General features: G+C 35.4%; 2 protein-coding genes across 2 annotated transcripts; one reads left to right on the top strand and one right to left on the bottom strand.

Annotated features, from left to right (window-relative positions):
- The first annotated feature begins 10029 nt into the window (after positions 1-10029).
- Positions 10030-13814, top strand: LOC126619438 (GRF1-interacting factor 1-like). Its single transcript, XM_050287831.1, has 4 exons — positions 10030-10467; positions 12302-12378; positions 12955-13039; positions 13152-13814. The coding sequence occupies exons 1-4, from the start codon at positions 10339-10341 to the stop codon at positions 13557-13559; spliced, it is 699 nt and encodes a 232-aa protein (XP_050143788.1). The 5' UTR covers positions 10030-10338; the 3' UTR covers positions 13560-13814.
- A 316-nt stretch (positions 13815-14130) lies between these two features.
- On the bottom strand, positions 14131-14769 carry LOC126619443 (uncharacterized). The gene has a single exon (XM_050287837.1). It carries the CDS (start codon positions 14673-14675, stop codon positions 14289-14291), a length of 387 nt encoding a protein of 128 aa, XP_050143794.1. The 5' UTR covers positions 14676-14769; the 3' UTR covers positions 14131-14288.
- Positions 14770-16195: the final 1426 nt, after the last annotated feature.

Below are 16195 nucleotides of genomic sequence, written 5' to 3'. Positions count from 1 at the left end.
TTTTATATGGTGGACTGATGTTTAATTGAGCCAAAAATGACGTCTTCAATGATGTAGGTAATTGATTAGAATATCTTCCTCTCAGTATAGAATATATTTGTTAGTTTCTTCATTATAAGTTTCTTACCCAACTAATTAGCTTAACTTAATCAAAAAATAAAAAAAAAATCAAGAAATTATTTCAAAAGAAACTTCTTTTCTCCCTAATAAACATTTTTGGCTGCCCCATTTCACATATGTTCCATTTTGTTAGTCCTTTGAGAATGGAGATGCTTCACAGTCTGTGCCTCCTTCCCATAGACAACAATCTCACTTTCTCATATCCGATACCAAATTAAGGACCCTGTTGCCTGTAGTTGCAGATTCCCCCTGCCATTTTTCATATCGACTCATTGGTGCAGGTAGTAGGAGACTCCCTTCATTCACGAAAAAAGCATCCAAAAAATGAAAAAACTGGCTCTTTTTTTCTCTCTTTTTATTCGAAGCCATGAGAAATGAAACTTCAAAGCTTTATTTTGCAGTTGTACAACAAGTCCTCCCCTCTGAAAACCTTATTTTTATTTTTATGTGCGAGAAAGGCAAGTTTGTGTTGTGTGTGTCCTACCAAAAACAGTGTGTCAAACATATGGGACATGTTTCTGTGGCCAATCACATGGTTAGTGCAGCACAGGGAAAAAAACGAAGTACCATATAATTAAAAGTTTTGTTCGGCAAGGGCCCTGCCCCCGCCATAGGACCCACAAGTATAAAATAATTTCAGTGTGACTATCATATCGACATAAATGATCCTTTGATGTAGAATTATATCATATCATGGTGCATTTAACTATTAACATTATACTTTGATTATATGATTTCTGATTGTCGATATATTGCTGGTGAGGACCGATGAGTGTCAAAGGGATATTCATAGGACGTTGGATATCGCCATGAAGTCTTCAACATCAACAAAAGCCAAGTCAAAGGAAAGAACGACGATGCATTAAAAAACAGTTAGTCGCAAGTTAAAGAACCACATACAGTCCCAACCACAAATCCCGAACCTTTTGACAAAAGTCAACCTGCAATAGAAGCATCCGATGGACTCAACCGACGCTTTATGTAGTTCGACTGTTACGTCATTTTATTAATATTTTAGTTTCATGGCATATTAACTGTTATTCGACTTTTTTCTAATACAATTACTTTACCCTTATTACGATTATGATATCTATTTATATTATAACACGTAAAATATTAACATGTAACAAAATGCCGTTAAAAAAATCTATCCCTGGGCTAGGGCCCAATGGCCATGGGATTGCTGTGCGAAAATGGGAATGTGGTGTGACATTTCAAGCCAAAAAATTACAGACATGTGGAACTGTGCATGTCATATTGAACAGTACTCTGCAGCAGCTTAGCTGTCGTTTTGACTGCAAAACCTAGTCATATAATTTGGCACCCTCTTCTATGTGCTTCGACTCCCACAATCCCATCTCCCACCACTTCAATTCTAAACAAATGGTTGGTGACTTGGTTAAATTATTACTTTAGTAAACAACTGAACATTTAAGGATCCTCGGCCACTCAAGGCTATGGGGAGGAGAACAATGCAACGAGAGTATCATCGAAATTGTTTAAAACGATCGCATGCGATTTAGAACGAGTGAATGTGCATATATAGATAATGTATGAACAAAAATAAAATAATAGAGGATCAATATCAATGACTAAGATCATGTGATTATATGAGTTGTTATACTTGCCGTTTCCAATGCTAATACTAGAAATTTATGTGATCTTTATGAGTTAAACGTTCTCTAATATTAAAAGACTCAAATCTTAAATTACGTAAAAATATAAAATTAGGGTTTTTCCATTGCAACATAAACTGATCAAAACTCAAATTCAACTTTTATTATAAGAGTAATGCTAAGGAGACTTATCTTTTTAAACATATTTAGTAAATTATATATGTGGTTGTTGACGATTGAATTACTACTTAAGTATAAATTAACGTTTATTTCATATTAGTAACACATCACATGATTTGCAAGTTTGGTATAAAAATAGGTCTAGCATTACTCTTATTACAAACTCGGACTCGTATTTGAGTCATGTCATGACAACCATCATTCTTCATTTTGCAAAACCAGCCACATGTGTTTGACACCTACAGGTTAGTGTTGACAAATATATCTAACGACTTAAATTAAGTAGTTGAGTTCTAACATGTCAAATGTGTGTGTTGGTATGAAGTGTTATTGTGTGTCGCACCCCATAAATATGGCACTTACTAGTGTTCAAGTAAGCATCCATATTCATCCTAAATTCATAATACTCTTTATGAAAAAAAAAAAAAAATTCATCCCAGTACAGATTGCCTTGAACATTGCATGGGAAGTCAATTTTGATGCTTGAATGCTTCTATGCACCTGGTCTGTCTTTTAGCTAGGGTTTGATATAAAGGAATCAATATTTACAGTAAAGAAAATGAAAAACGAAAAGAATGTTGAGAATGAGTTCCACGTTAATGGGAGAAGGGATCTTGCATGGGCTTATAAAAGGTTGGATTAGTCCCCATATTTCCAATTGGTTTTATGGTGGAACCTCAACTTTCTTCATGGTATCAGAGCAAATTGTCCCACATGTGAAGCAAAGCACGTCACCCTTTTATGTTATCCACGTGTTAGACTTGAAAATTTACCACACGTGAGGGGATGTCTTGAGATTCAAGAATGAGTCCCACATTGATGGAAGAAGGGACCTTGTATGAGCTTATAAAAACTTGTACTACTTTCTATATTATTAATTGGTTTTATGATGAAACCTCAATTTTATTCAAAAAAAAAAAAAGAATTTGATGATTCTCTTCAAAGTAAATTAAGATGAGGAAAATATCAATGACAGCTTTTATCTAGGGTTGATATAAAGCAATCAATATTTGCAGTAACAAACAGCAGTACTACTCTCCTTTGAATTGGATACTCTTTCAATTTTCTTCTTTCTTTTTATTTTTCTGTAAATATACTCTTTTATATCTTTAAAGAAACAATTTTGCAGATACTCATAAAACGACGAGGTTTTTGGACTTTTGGTCTGTTTACGTACTCTTAAGAGTCTTAACCTTACACAACTGTGCACGAATCTTATTCTTAAATACTGTGTTTTATTTCGACAAAAAAAAAAAAAAAAAACTGTGTTGAATTAATTACTTTAAGTTTTATTTAATTCGTATTTGCAGATGGAACCAGACCAGATATTCTTGATTAGGATAATGATCTTGTGCTTCGTAAGTTGTACGTTGTATAAATATATAAATTCTGGTGTAATTCCATCACGTCATTGGCGATTACTGGGCTAATAAAATATATATTAGCAAACCCTAATCTGGCGAAACCCTAATATAATAAGATGAGATACGGCATTGTGGCTGTTATCGAGGAAACATACTTTGTGGGATCCTGACAGTAGACAAAATAATTTTTATCACCAGAAAGGCCGAGTGGAATCCTGAGAAAATAAAGTACAGAGTCAAAGTATGTATATATGGTTTCAAGTTTGAACTGTGGGAGTCTCCTGTAGCAGTATGCCAGCCCAGTAAAATTCCACCTATGTACAAGTCCAAAGGCAAAGGCTAATCCTCCTCCACAACTTTTCCTCTCTGACTCCTCCTCAGTCGTCAGTAAAAAACAACAAAAACGAGATCAAATTATGGAGTAAAATTAGGGTTTCTGATTTGGTTGATATCTTTGCTCAAATGCAGCAAACGACCAATCGTTTATAGGCTAGGGTTTTTGTTAGTCCCTAGGGTTATGACTTACTTTTATACAATGAGAATATCAGAGGTCCAGTATTACAATGAGAATATGAGAGTTCCACTATTTCAAATTAATCACCGTATTATCTGTTAGAAAATTATAATACAGGATAATGTGCAATTAATATGAATATTGCCAATTTAACATTTTTATTTTGATTTATTACTGTCTATATCTCTTGGAACAATTACATGATAATATTGAGGACTAGATAAATACAAAGAATATATCATTGGTTATGAGATATAGCCTCGCAAGATTCAAAATGCCTAATCCCCTTGTGGTTATCATAGTTTTGGTACAATAGCAATAAACAAACCAAGTATCATGCAAGAAAAATGCTAGATTAATCGATTCGACGTGAGCTTATTCAAACCATTCATAATTCTGTGATTCCGAAAGCATGAACAAATCAAAACCAGCATTCGTCATTGGTGCATTGTTGTAATGGTCAACCCTAGTCAGACTTAAAATCACGGGTCGAAGAGTGGGAGGAAGGGTCCGGGACAAGCCCCAGAGCCTATATACAAAGGTGGCAAAAGCCTGAAAGTGAAAAGAAAAAAAGAAGCTAAGGACTAAGGGAAAAGACAGGATTGGAATATGAGTACACAAATCAATTGAGACACCCCAACCACCCATCATGTTAGCTAAGTTGGGAGCACCACCAACCTTACCTATCTATCCATCTCCTTCATGATTTGACTTCACTATTTAATCACCCAATAACATGTTCCTATTCTTTCCAAGTTTCCAACACCATAGGGGACTTTGGGATCCCTCTTTAAGTAAAGCACTGTAATTCATATGACCTAGCTTTTTATCATAACGAAAATTATGTTAGCTAAGTTGGGAGCACCACCAACCTTATCTATCTATCCATCTCCTTCATGATTTGACTTCACTATTTATTCACCCAATAACATGTTCCTATTCTTTCCAAGTTTCCAACACCATAGGGGACTCTGGGATCCCTCTTTAAGTAAAGCACTGTAATTCATATGACCTAACTTTTTATCATAACGAAAATTATAACCTTAATTCTTAAGACCATCTCCAATCCTGACCTAAAACCTAAAAATATTTAGCCCATAAAATTTAGGTTTTAGCCCAAAAACAACTTTTCTACTCCAACCCTTTTGGCCTAAAATTTTAGCCCCAGATTATCAAAAAATGAATTAAGGCTAATTTTTTTTAAAATTAACTTTAAAAAAAAAAATTATGTAGACTATCCTAAATTAATTTTATAAACATTTTAACCTAAAAATATTTAAATTCCGATAAATTTTGAAATATCACTAAATCAATACATGAAAATCATGATAAACCACATAAACTTAAAAAACAAAAATTATTCTAGCCGTTGGAAAAAAATATTTAAATTCCAATAAATTTTAAGATTATTCTAGCCATTGGATTTAAATTTGGACCGTTAGATCTTTTTTTTACCGTTAGATTTAATTATATTCGATTTAAGCCGTTGGATTCAATAAATATATAAATATATCAATATAAAACAAAAAAAAAATTGAATGTGGACCGTTAGAATAACCAACGGTCCAATTACCACCACCACCCGGTGAATAAAAGTAGTCGTTGGCTACGGGACAATGCCCACTTTTCACTCTCATCCGTGGGTCACAGCAGCTTTTGTGGGCTAAATTTGTGACCTATATTTGCCTTCATTTTAAGTTTTAGGTTTTAGGTTTGGTTTAGGTTTTGGGTTGGAGTGGATTTGGGGGGGGGAGGGGAAAATTTAGGTTATAAGCCACAATTGGAGATGGTCTAACAATAAAAAAAGATAAGTAAATTAAAGTGTAAAGACACATGATATGACAAGTATTCGGATTTCACGATTCAACATTATGTGATTGCTTTGAAATATTTTTACTCAACATCTAATTTAGTCTATTAGGTAGGTTTTTCTCCACGTGCTGGAGAAAGTAAGGCAACTTGTTACTGTTATAAGGACAGCATCATGATGGTTCAGTGACTTTCTATCCCACAACCACAAAACGAAGGTGCACAACTAACCCTTTATGATGGTGTTTTTTTTTTTTTTTGAGCATTTAACCCCCTAAACTATCATGTGAGTGTTAATTTCCCTTCTGAACTATTTTTTCAGCCAATTGACCTCCTAAACTATGTTAAAGTGGCCAATTCACCCTCTACCGTTAAGTATCTTTAACTCCATTTAATTTTCTATTAGAAAGTGTCATGTACTTGGCACATGACCAACTTTTTACATTAAAAATTTGATGAGATTTGATGATGGACGGAGGGCGATGGAAGTGTAGGCGAACTGTGATGAGATTTGATGATGGGTAGTTATCCTACCCTTTGAACTGACATATTTGCCTATAATTTTGAAGGCAATTTGGATGGAACTCGAAAAACTTAACAGTAGGGGGCAAATTGACCACTTAAACATAGTTCTGGGGTCAATTGGTTGAAAAAATAGTTCAAGGGGAAAATTGGCACTCACGTGATAGTTTAGGGGGTTAAATGACAGTTTACTTTTTTTTTTTTTTTTAACTTGATCAATGCTTGGCTTCTAAGGGATGACGAGGGAGCTACTCCTAATTCACTTAATGGTGTTTAGTTAATCAATTGTAAAGATTATCTATATTAAAAATAAATTAAAACAAATGGTGTTTAGTTAATCAATTGTACCGAATATATAGACGGTTTTTAATACTTTTACCGAATTCGTACATTTTTTTTAACAATTCGTTGACTAAATAGTCTAATTTTTTTTTTTTTGCAGAAATGTTATTTACAAAATGCTTCATAAATGAACAATTCTGAACATTAGTATAAAGTTTCATAAATCAGTCACTTAGTGAATTGATGAGAATGAACTCCTCTTTTTCACGATTCTACGCTTTTCAAAAAAAAAAAATGTAAAATTATTAAGGAGAAAAATATGCCTATGCACAAATGAACAAAAAGTGGAGGATATGAGTCATTTCTTTTTTATCGCCTCTTTGAATGAGGCGACCAAGAAAGTCCCCTCTTGAACTGTATAAAATGTCCTTTTAATTTATTCACATGACTACACGATTAGCTTGAAATAATGCAACTTTAGAATCTCGTCCCAGACCCACAAAATGAAACTGCCTAGTATGTCCCTTTCAAGATAGTTAGATGGCACAATGCTCTCCTTTCGTACTATCATGTTTTAACTCTTCTCAACAACCTCAAAAAAACACTTGCCCAGCTGACCCTTGTAAAGTTTTTAAGATAGTTAGATGCTCTCCCTTTGGAGGTGTATAGCTAGAGGGATAACTATTGAAAGTAGGTTTAACATTGCTAATCATTGAGGGGCCTAATGAGGGAGAGATAGGACGGTTGGAAAGGAGGGGAGGACACCAGAGTACAGGGGGCATGTGAACTCTTTGGGGTCCCTATCCTAGCCAGATTATAATTTCCAGGATTTAATGAATTTATACGATGAACCACGCATGCAGAATGTAGATGTCAAAATATTTCTTCCAGATATTCGACAAGTTACTATGATCATCTTCAACCCTTAGCTTAAAACTTAAATTTTTTAGCTCAGAAAATTTAGGTTTTAATTCGAAAATAATTTTTCTGCTTCAACCATTTTGGTTTAAAATTTTAACTTTAGATTATTAAAGAATGAATTTAGGCTAATTTTTTAAAAATTAACTTTAAAAAAAAATTATGTAGACTATTCTAAATTAGTTTTATGAACATTTTAACCTAAAAATATTTAAATTTCGATAAATATTTAAATATATATATTTTAATTATTTTAGTCATTGGATTTAAATTTGGGCCGTTAAATCTATTTTTTACTATTAGATTTGATTATATTAAATCTCAATCGTTGAATTCAATAAATATATAAATAAATAAATTGAATGTAGGACGTTGGTTAACGGCCTATTTATCTCAACCGTTGGATTAAAAAGAGCCGTTGACTCTCTGGCACAAGTGGCCAACATGCCCACGTGGGTGGGGCCATGCCGGTCTCAGCCTTGGCACGTTGCCCGTGTGCGCACTTCTCTTGGGGCTTCTAGCGCTTAAGCATCGAGTTTCACTTGCGCTGGTGGGGCCCACACCATTTTCTAGGCTAAATCTAGGCCGATTTCTAGCTTCTTCTTTTTTTAGGTTTTAGGTTTTAGGTCCAAATTAGTACTTGAGTTGGAATGAATTGGAGGAGAATAAAAAGGAAAGTATAGTTTTTAGTTTATGGATTGGAGTTGGCCTAACTGAGATATGAGAAAACAGAGAAAGCCCACAACAAGGCAAGCAAACAGAAAATGCCCGGGTAATGTATCCCTGCTTCCAAAAAAAAAACTGAGATATGAGATAAAAGCAAATAAATATCTTCCTTTGAGGTATTCAAGTTACTGGTCGAGTAGTTCAGCAAATATCTACACTTCAATTATTGTGCATTTGATGGTGGTGCTGTCAGGTCAGCTAGCTGTGATATTTTGCATTAAATTTTGGCAACTTTAACTAAAAGATGTCTCATTTTAAATAAAAATCATATTTTTATATTAAAAAATTAATTATAGTACTATTTATTTTACTTTTTATTTTATCTTTATCATTAAAACTTAAAATTTTTAAACTATTTTATTAATTTTCCTTTAAATTTTCTTACCTAGCTAAATCGAAATGATTAAAACACTTGCACAAATTCCATGGTCAATCAATGCAGTAACTTTGTTTTTAGGGGAAAACCTATTCTATGATACATATGACTATGTTTATGTTCGTTGGTGAAGTATTTTTAAATAACTCGTATTTTTTTTGCACGAAATATTTTAGACGTTTTTTAAATTTAAAAATGTTTTATCTAAAAACCTTTTCAGTTATTTAAAAGTATTTTCCGAACAAATCGAATATCAGTTATAATAATATGAGAGTTGGAATCATATACATAAAAAAAATTAGAAGACCGAGATATATCACTGGTTACAGGGTAGAATATCTTCTTAAATGCCATAAAATCCTACCAAATAAGCTAAATCTCAGTATTTGTACTTGATTACAGATGAGTTTACCACAGAACTGTCCATCTAAAGCTGTTTAACAAGCCCAATTAATCACTGCCAGTCCAGTAAACATATTGTTTTACCAGTTTTGGCGAAGCACCACACTCCAAATTAATGTGCAGCTAAATATCCAAAGAACAATGGTTTGCTGCTGCTTGCAGAACTTGCGGTTGCAGAGAAAAGTAGGGAGGCAAGCAAGTGAGATCACGTGCCTGTCATCTGGAGAAGAGAGCGTGGGCATTCATGCAAAGGGAAGGAGCCTTCATGGAATCTCTTGACAAAGCCAATACGTCATCAACATTAATAAGAGAGACCGCAAGAGTTTGGATTCGAGCTGTGATTCCAAATAACTCAACAGACATTGTTGTGACCTGTCACCTATTGAAAATCCTATTAACATATTTTCATGTTTGATCCATTTTGTCTTTTATAGTAGGTCACGTTACCCTAGTTATTTTGTAACGAGCATGTTGCTGTGACGATAGCGTAAGTTAGTTACATGTTAAATGTGAAAGTACAATATAGTTGAAACGGAAATATAACTGAGACGTTATAATCAATGATACGTAAATGTGATGATAGCATCAATATTTTTTCAAAAGGCTAACTTATTCAACTTAGATATTATTGTGCCGATATTTTAAATCGATATATAGGGGCATATTCATAAAGGGACTTGGGTGGCCCCAGGACCCGTCGGAGGTTAGAGAAACCGCTTGAGTAGGTCCTTCAAGGATCATTCGAATGCCTTGTACGAGACCCTTTTGTGCTCATCTAATATCAATGAAATGTTGTTCACATCTAATAGCACTTGGCATGAGGTCTTCAGAGGACTCAGTTGGGTCGATCAATAGAGGACCACATGGTTGACAAAATGTCCAACTGAAAAGAATTTGTGCGTTGCAATCATACGTATTTGTGATAATTTTCTAAGTCAATCACACAAAATTAAATTTAACTTGCATACTTCTAACGAGTTGCCATTGTAGTCATTTTTAAATTTAATCATGCATGGTTAAGTTCAGCTCACCTACACTGAACATGTCACTAAAACAGTTCATCCAGCCAGTAACGTGTGCAAAATTTAAAACACTGTAAACTAATGGACTTGAGCTATATGCTTAGCGGTGGTTGTAAATATCTCTCCTCGACATGTACAAGAGAGAGAGGAGAGAGAGAAAGAAACTGACCCAGAAAACCCAAACCAAGCAAAACCCCAAAAGGGCACGCTTTTCCATCCTATATAATCCACTAGCTCTCTCTCTCTGTGCCTATATCTCTGTGCGGTGGTGGTGTCATTGTATGTAAGGGAGAGAGAGTGAAAGAACAGAGAGAAAAAAATAAAAAATAGAAGAAAAGAAACGGCAGAGGCATCCCTCTATCAAAAACTGTCTCTCTATTTGCTTGCACCCTTCGCAGTGAGTGTGGCCTCTCAACTCTGTAAAACAAGCCCTGTTCATACTTGGGGAGAGAGAGAGAGAGAGAAACAGAGAAGTGTCTTACTGTTTATGGTAGAGGAGCAGAGCAGAGAGGTAGTAGACATATATAAAAGAGAGATGCAGCAGCACCTGATGCAGATGCAGCCCATGATGGCAGCCTATTATCCTAACAACGTCACTACTGATCACATTCAGCAGGTCCTCCTCCTTCTTCTTCTTCTTCTTTTTGCTGGGTTCTTTTTTCTTCAGCTGCTTTGCTTCTGCATTTCCATTTGGTTTTTGGTTTCTCCTGCCACTTTCTGCATCTTACCCTTTTCCTCTGAGCTCTAATGGATTTTTGATAGGCTAATGATTTCTTGCTTGATTTTTCTTTGTTTTTTGGTTTGTATGTACTTGTATGAATGCTTGTTTCTTCTGCTTTTAAATATCGTTTATCCAAGCACTTTCTTTTATCCCATTTTTTCATGCAGATTAATATTTGCTTCAGAACGTTCATGGGCTTTTGTTGTTTGATTTTCCTACACATTACAATTCATAATCTCCTCAAGCTAATTTTCTGTTACCAAATTTCTGTTCTGTTACGTTTGTGATGTTTAAATGGGTGTTGAGAATACAAGGCGCTTGCAGCTTAGATGGTTAAGAGCATTCCCGAGGTCCCGAGTTCGACTTCCCCTCCCAATCTTGCTTCTTTTATGTTGGTTATCTTGTTTTGCTCTTATGTTATTTATATTGGACCGGACCTCTTCCACCAAGATCACGAGATCAAGTGATTCGGGCCTTTCAAATTTCATTCAACGGTCCACCTGTTTTGACCCCTTAAAAGCTGAAATATTTTGCCAATGGATAAAATTTGAAAGGCCCGGATCACTTCATCCGGTAGCCGAGGATCTCTTCTCTTTAGATTGTTTCTTCCATATTCTATCTGGTGGAAATAGTAAAAGCTCACATCATCGAGCATTTTTGTATGCTTAATCAATATCATGAGTTTATTTAGGGGCCTTCTGGCTGCAATCTGAGTGAAAGAATGGTGATTTGGTTCTATTTTGATTAGTTGTAACTAGTGAACTACGATTTTGTTCTTTCATATGCGAGTCGGTATCTCGAAAAATCTATGGTAGCATCCCTAGTAGTATGAACATTTTAGCTTTATTCTTACTGATTGCATTTATTTATGTGAATCTGTTTTGGCAGAAATCCTACGGTGCTCCGAATTATAGGATACTCTGAACTTTTTAACCGTTAGATCTCAGTTTTTGTTTTATTTTTAAACAAAAATCTAATTACTGTGCCACCAACTTTGTAGGGCATAAGTTGAAGATTTTGATAGTTCCTTTACATCGTTCTCCTTCTAGAATACACTGAGCTGAACAAGTTAGATTTCTGAGTTGCACCGAAAAAATCGTTACAAATGCAAAATTAGTCCGGGAAGGGCATTGAAATTGAGAAAGAAAGGGAATGTAAGCATACTCAAAGATAAATTATTTGTAGTTTCACCGAAATGGAAACTATGGATTGGTTTAAAACTAAGAAAATCTGCTTAAAGTACTCTTTTGGCATGTTCTTCTCTTTGAGTTGGCACCAAAACAGCGAATTCCACAGGAATTTGTTCCCTTGAATGTTTTCTAACACAAGTCACGTCTTCATCTTGCGATCGAGCCTGTTTCCAGTGTCGGTTTTCAGTTCTGAATCCCGTGAGTGTGCGGCTCTTTTGTCGATTCTACAAGAGTTTGCCTAGTAATAGGAACTAATGACCAATAATCTTTCTTTTGTACAGCAATGAAGTCTGTTTTTACTTCAAGTGTCTTTTGGACTGTGTGACTTGCCCCAGTTCCTTACTTCGTCTTTCTCATAAATTTGAGTAGCACCGTTGGTTCCGTTCCAATAGTAATAACCGTATTGTGGCTCCGTTTGTTAGCATTATTGTGCATTTCTTACTCTGGAAATTTTAGAACTATTTGGTTTTACAGCACTTGTGGTCTGTATTATCTTCTCGTTATCCTATTGTTAACTACTTTCATTAAATTTACTGCAGTACTTGGACGAGAACAAGTCGTTGATCCTGAAGATTGTTGAGAGCCAAAATTCTGGGAAACTGAGTGAATGTGCAGAGTGAGCATTTATTTCTTACTCAACTGCTGCTTTGCATATCTTATGTTGTCACTCAGTGCTATTTTGTAGCTGAATGTTGTAAATTGACACCGTCTTGTGTAGAATATTGGAAATATGAGCACACGTCATTTAGTTTAGTGGATACTGTCGATTTTAACGAATCCATTCAGTTTGGCAAACTTCTATGTGAGTATGTACTATTGTAGGAAGCATGTCGTAAGTTCTCATCGCAGCGTAAATTAAGTCTCTTTTTGAAGAATGCCACTAAATTACTGCAAGTGATGGATGCCCTTTTTAACCACTTTTGAGTGCAGAAAGGGTTACAGAAAAGTTCTTTTAGTTGAACTTGCACGAACATAGGTAACAATATACGCCTCTGTGATACAGCATGGTTGCTTCTGATGGCGTAGCATCTTCTTCCTGTTAGCATAGTAAAAGTCCGATATAAGCTTGTCACATGCCTGGCTTCTGTACGATGGTTCAATCTTATGATAAGCTCTTAAGCTTGTGTCAATATGCAGATTTGTTATGTTTAAACTGCTAGACAGGTTGGTAATTCTTTTGCAACTGTTGCAGGAACCAAGCAAAGCTACAGCGGAATCTGATGTACCTGGCTGCCATTGCTGATTCTCAACCCCAGCCTCCCACCATGCATCCTCAGGTACAAAACCTCATTTGCAAAAAAAACTTAAAAACTTGAAGGGCATATCACCGCGTAATTCAGTGTCCCAAAATTGTACGTTTCCTGATTGTTTTCATGAAATGCTTTGTAGTACTCTTCCACCGGTATGATGCAACCGGGAGCACATTACATGCAGCAACAAGCGGCTCAACAGATGACACCACAATCGCTCATGGCTGCGCGCTCTTCCATGATGTACTCCCAGCAGCAGTTTTCAGCTCTACAGCAACAAGCCCTGCACAGCCAATTTGCCATGAGTGCTGGAGGAAGCGCGGGACTTCACATGCTCGGGAATGAGGGAAATAATGCTGGAGGCAGCGGGCAACTTGGGGCTGGAGGGTTTGGTGATTACGGACGCAGCTCTCCTGGAGAAGACATGCATAGGAGGATGGCTGGCGGGAGTAAGCAAGATATGGATGGGAGAGGCGGGAGCTCTGGAAGCCACGCCGGAGATGGGGGTGAGACTCTTTACCTGAAATCGACCGATGACGGGAATTAAGAGGTGAAAATGATGGACATTTTGGTCTGTTAACATCCGAACTTAGGGAATTAGGTGAGGAAATGAAATTAGAGAGGGGAAAAAAGACTTGCTGCTTAAGGGACTAGTGTTTTATCTTTTGAGCGTTTATCCTCGAAACTTGGAACTATGGTTTTTTTTAGAGAGACAATGCAGTTATGGTAGCATATCATGTAAAATTTTGTAGGCTATCTTCTTGATGCGCTTTAATTTTTATGTCGAAATTTTCGTGCTCGATTCGTTGGTTATTTTGAATCAATCAGTCTGAGATCCTCTTGGCCATGTATATGGTGGCCTTATGAACAAAAAACCGGTCGTTGGGTCGTGTCAGGATTTCAAGATGATGGAAGTCCACTACTAATTAATACCGATAATCTGATGTTGTAGTCAGCTTGCATATTATCACATGTGCGACACATCAGTTGTCGGGGTTTACCACAACACAAGTTTTGTTACAGATAGGAGATCGTAATAAAGTGTGTCAATTTTTCGATGTGAAGCTTTTTACTTTCTTCAACGTCGCGATCACTTCAAATGTGTAGGTGCTTGTGAATTAAACCCGAAATACAATGATGTTTTATTTTACTTCACTAAAGTAGTAGGTACAATATAAGTTTACAACACTATGCAAAAAATGCTAGGAGCACTAGAAAATCACAATCATATAAAACTCTCCCAAAGAAAAAAAAAAGAGTCCTCTGTTCTATTTCATCACACATAAACACATGGAGGTTGGTAACTGCTCAAGTTTTCCGCAACTGCTTCCCATAAGTTGTTTTCATCCATCTGATCGAGAACAGCCGCCGGCGGAGGGTGGTCGGAAAACCTGATCATCGTACCGGGTTTCGAAGCTTGGAATTTAGAAGAAGTAACCCATCTAGCTTGTTCTTTTTCATGAGTAGCAGTGCAATCTTCATCAAAGGCGGTGTTGGAATTTTGGCCTGTGAATTGTTGAACAATTGCTCTGAACTCAGAAGCACTTCTGGCTTGGACCATCATAGGGCTGGAGATATACTTGATCATAGGTGCTTTTGATTTGGTGGGTTTTTTGCTCTGCTCAGGCTGAGATTGTTGCTGATGATTTTTGAGTTGTTCCATTTTTTCTGCAGACAGAAAAAGAGGGGGGGGAGAGAGAGAGAGAGAGAGAGAGAGAGAGGACTATGGTTTATGTTTACTTAATCATATGCTAGTATATATATACACATATGCATACATGTATATATATGTATGTATATATGAATAGATAGAGAGAGAGAGGGAGGGGAAGTATGTGGAGCTTCTTGAAGGGAGGAAGCAACGAAGAAGGAACCTATGGGACAAAAGCAAATGTGGAAAAGTGAGGTAAGACAGAAAAAAGTTGATTTAAAGACTCATGCAGCAGAAGATATTTTATGGTCAACAAGATCCAAAATGGCTGCTTAATATTTTTGTCTAATTCCAATTTTGTAGAATCATATCAAATATATATTATATATTTGTGTATATAAATATATATAATATACATATAGGGAGTGGTTTTTTAGGAGAAATCTCATTCTAATATAGCAAAAACAAAATACGAGAGTTCCGTACAAAATATGTATTTATTATGTAAGACTCTTACTGAAGCAATGATACAATAAAGCCCACTATCGTCATATACTTATCTTAATTTTGTTACAATAAAACGAAGTCTATCCTAAGAAGCTTCTTTGACATGTAATGCAAACAATGATTTCTAATAAGCTACTCTCATATATAATACAAACATAATTTCTACAAAAATGAGAGACCAAAGAACCAGATTATCTTAAGAGGAAATTAGTTTTATTTAACTTTTTGTCAATTTTTTTGTAAAATATGCGTTACTCGTCGGTGTGGCTCCAATATTACGTAGCACTCTTTGCTACGAACGTTTCTATTTTATTTTTATGAGTGTTAGATCTTTTGTTTTAAATTCTAACTATTCATTTTTCGTACACTAAGTGCCACATACCATTACAAAAAATTGATTACTTATTAAGAAAAGTTTGTCGTTGTCCAATCCTCGCAACTCTACTTTCCACCTTCAACTTGGATAAAATTTAAAAATAGTCATTCATTTTCCTTTTCAATCCCCGCAACTCCTTTTTAACAAAACACACTAAAAGGTATAGAAAAAAAATTACATATTAGGATTCAACCAATTCATCAAGGAAGTATATTTGCTCTCTTATACATTCAGATTCAAATCTCTTTCTCCTATATCAAAATTTAAAATAGAACAACGCATAGTCATAAAACAAATAAAAATAGCGAAGCAATTTTGTCACTTTGGATAAAATGTGGACTTTAGAGGTGATTTTTTCTTAGTATTTGACCACGTGCCAAATAATATATTGCGGTAAATCTACAATTTGCAGTCCTTGTCACAGCACAACCCCTTCTAGTCACGCTGACAAAATTATACATTTCCATCTTTGACTTTGTCTCTAATTAGCAACAATCGTTGTAGCAAAAAAATTAAATATATGAATAAATTAAATATAAGATCGGATTCGTGACATCACTTTCTTTATGCAATTTTTAACACACGTTTTACAGGGTCAACTTTGTAATATATTTCAATAATCCAAACCGTTTATCTTTTATATCCACTT

The sequence above is a fragment of the Malus sylvestris genome, chromosome 4 (assembly GCF_916048215.2).
Source record: "Malus sylvestris chromosome 4, drMalSylv7.2, whole genome shotgun sequence".
Taxonomy (NCBI): domain Eukaryota; kingdom Viridiplantae; phylum Streptophyta; class Magnoliopsida; order Rosales; family Rosaceae; genus Malus; species Malus sylvestris.
Note: the sequence above shows the minus strand (reverse complement) of the source record. Positions and strands in the feature narration are given on the sequence as shown.

Excerpts from the sequence above, each read along its gene's own strand:
- LOC126619443 (XM_050287837.1), bottom strand. The coding sequence starts at position 14,675 with ATGGAACAACTCAAAAATCATCAGCAACAATCTCAGCCTGAGCAGAGC.
- LOC126619438 (XM_050287831.1), top strand. The coding sequence starts at position 10,339 with ATGGTAGAGGAGCAGAGCAGAGAGGTAGTAGACATATATAAAAGAGAG. Across the intron at positions 10,468-12,301 it reads CTACTGATCACATTCAGCAG|TACTTGGACGAGAACAAGTC; the intron begins GTCCTCCTCCTT and ends AATTTACTGCAG. Across the intron at positions 12,379-12,954 it reads AAACTGAGTGAATGTGCAGA|GAACCAAGCAAAGCTACAGC; the intron begins GTGAGCATTTAT and ends CAACTGTTGCAG.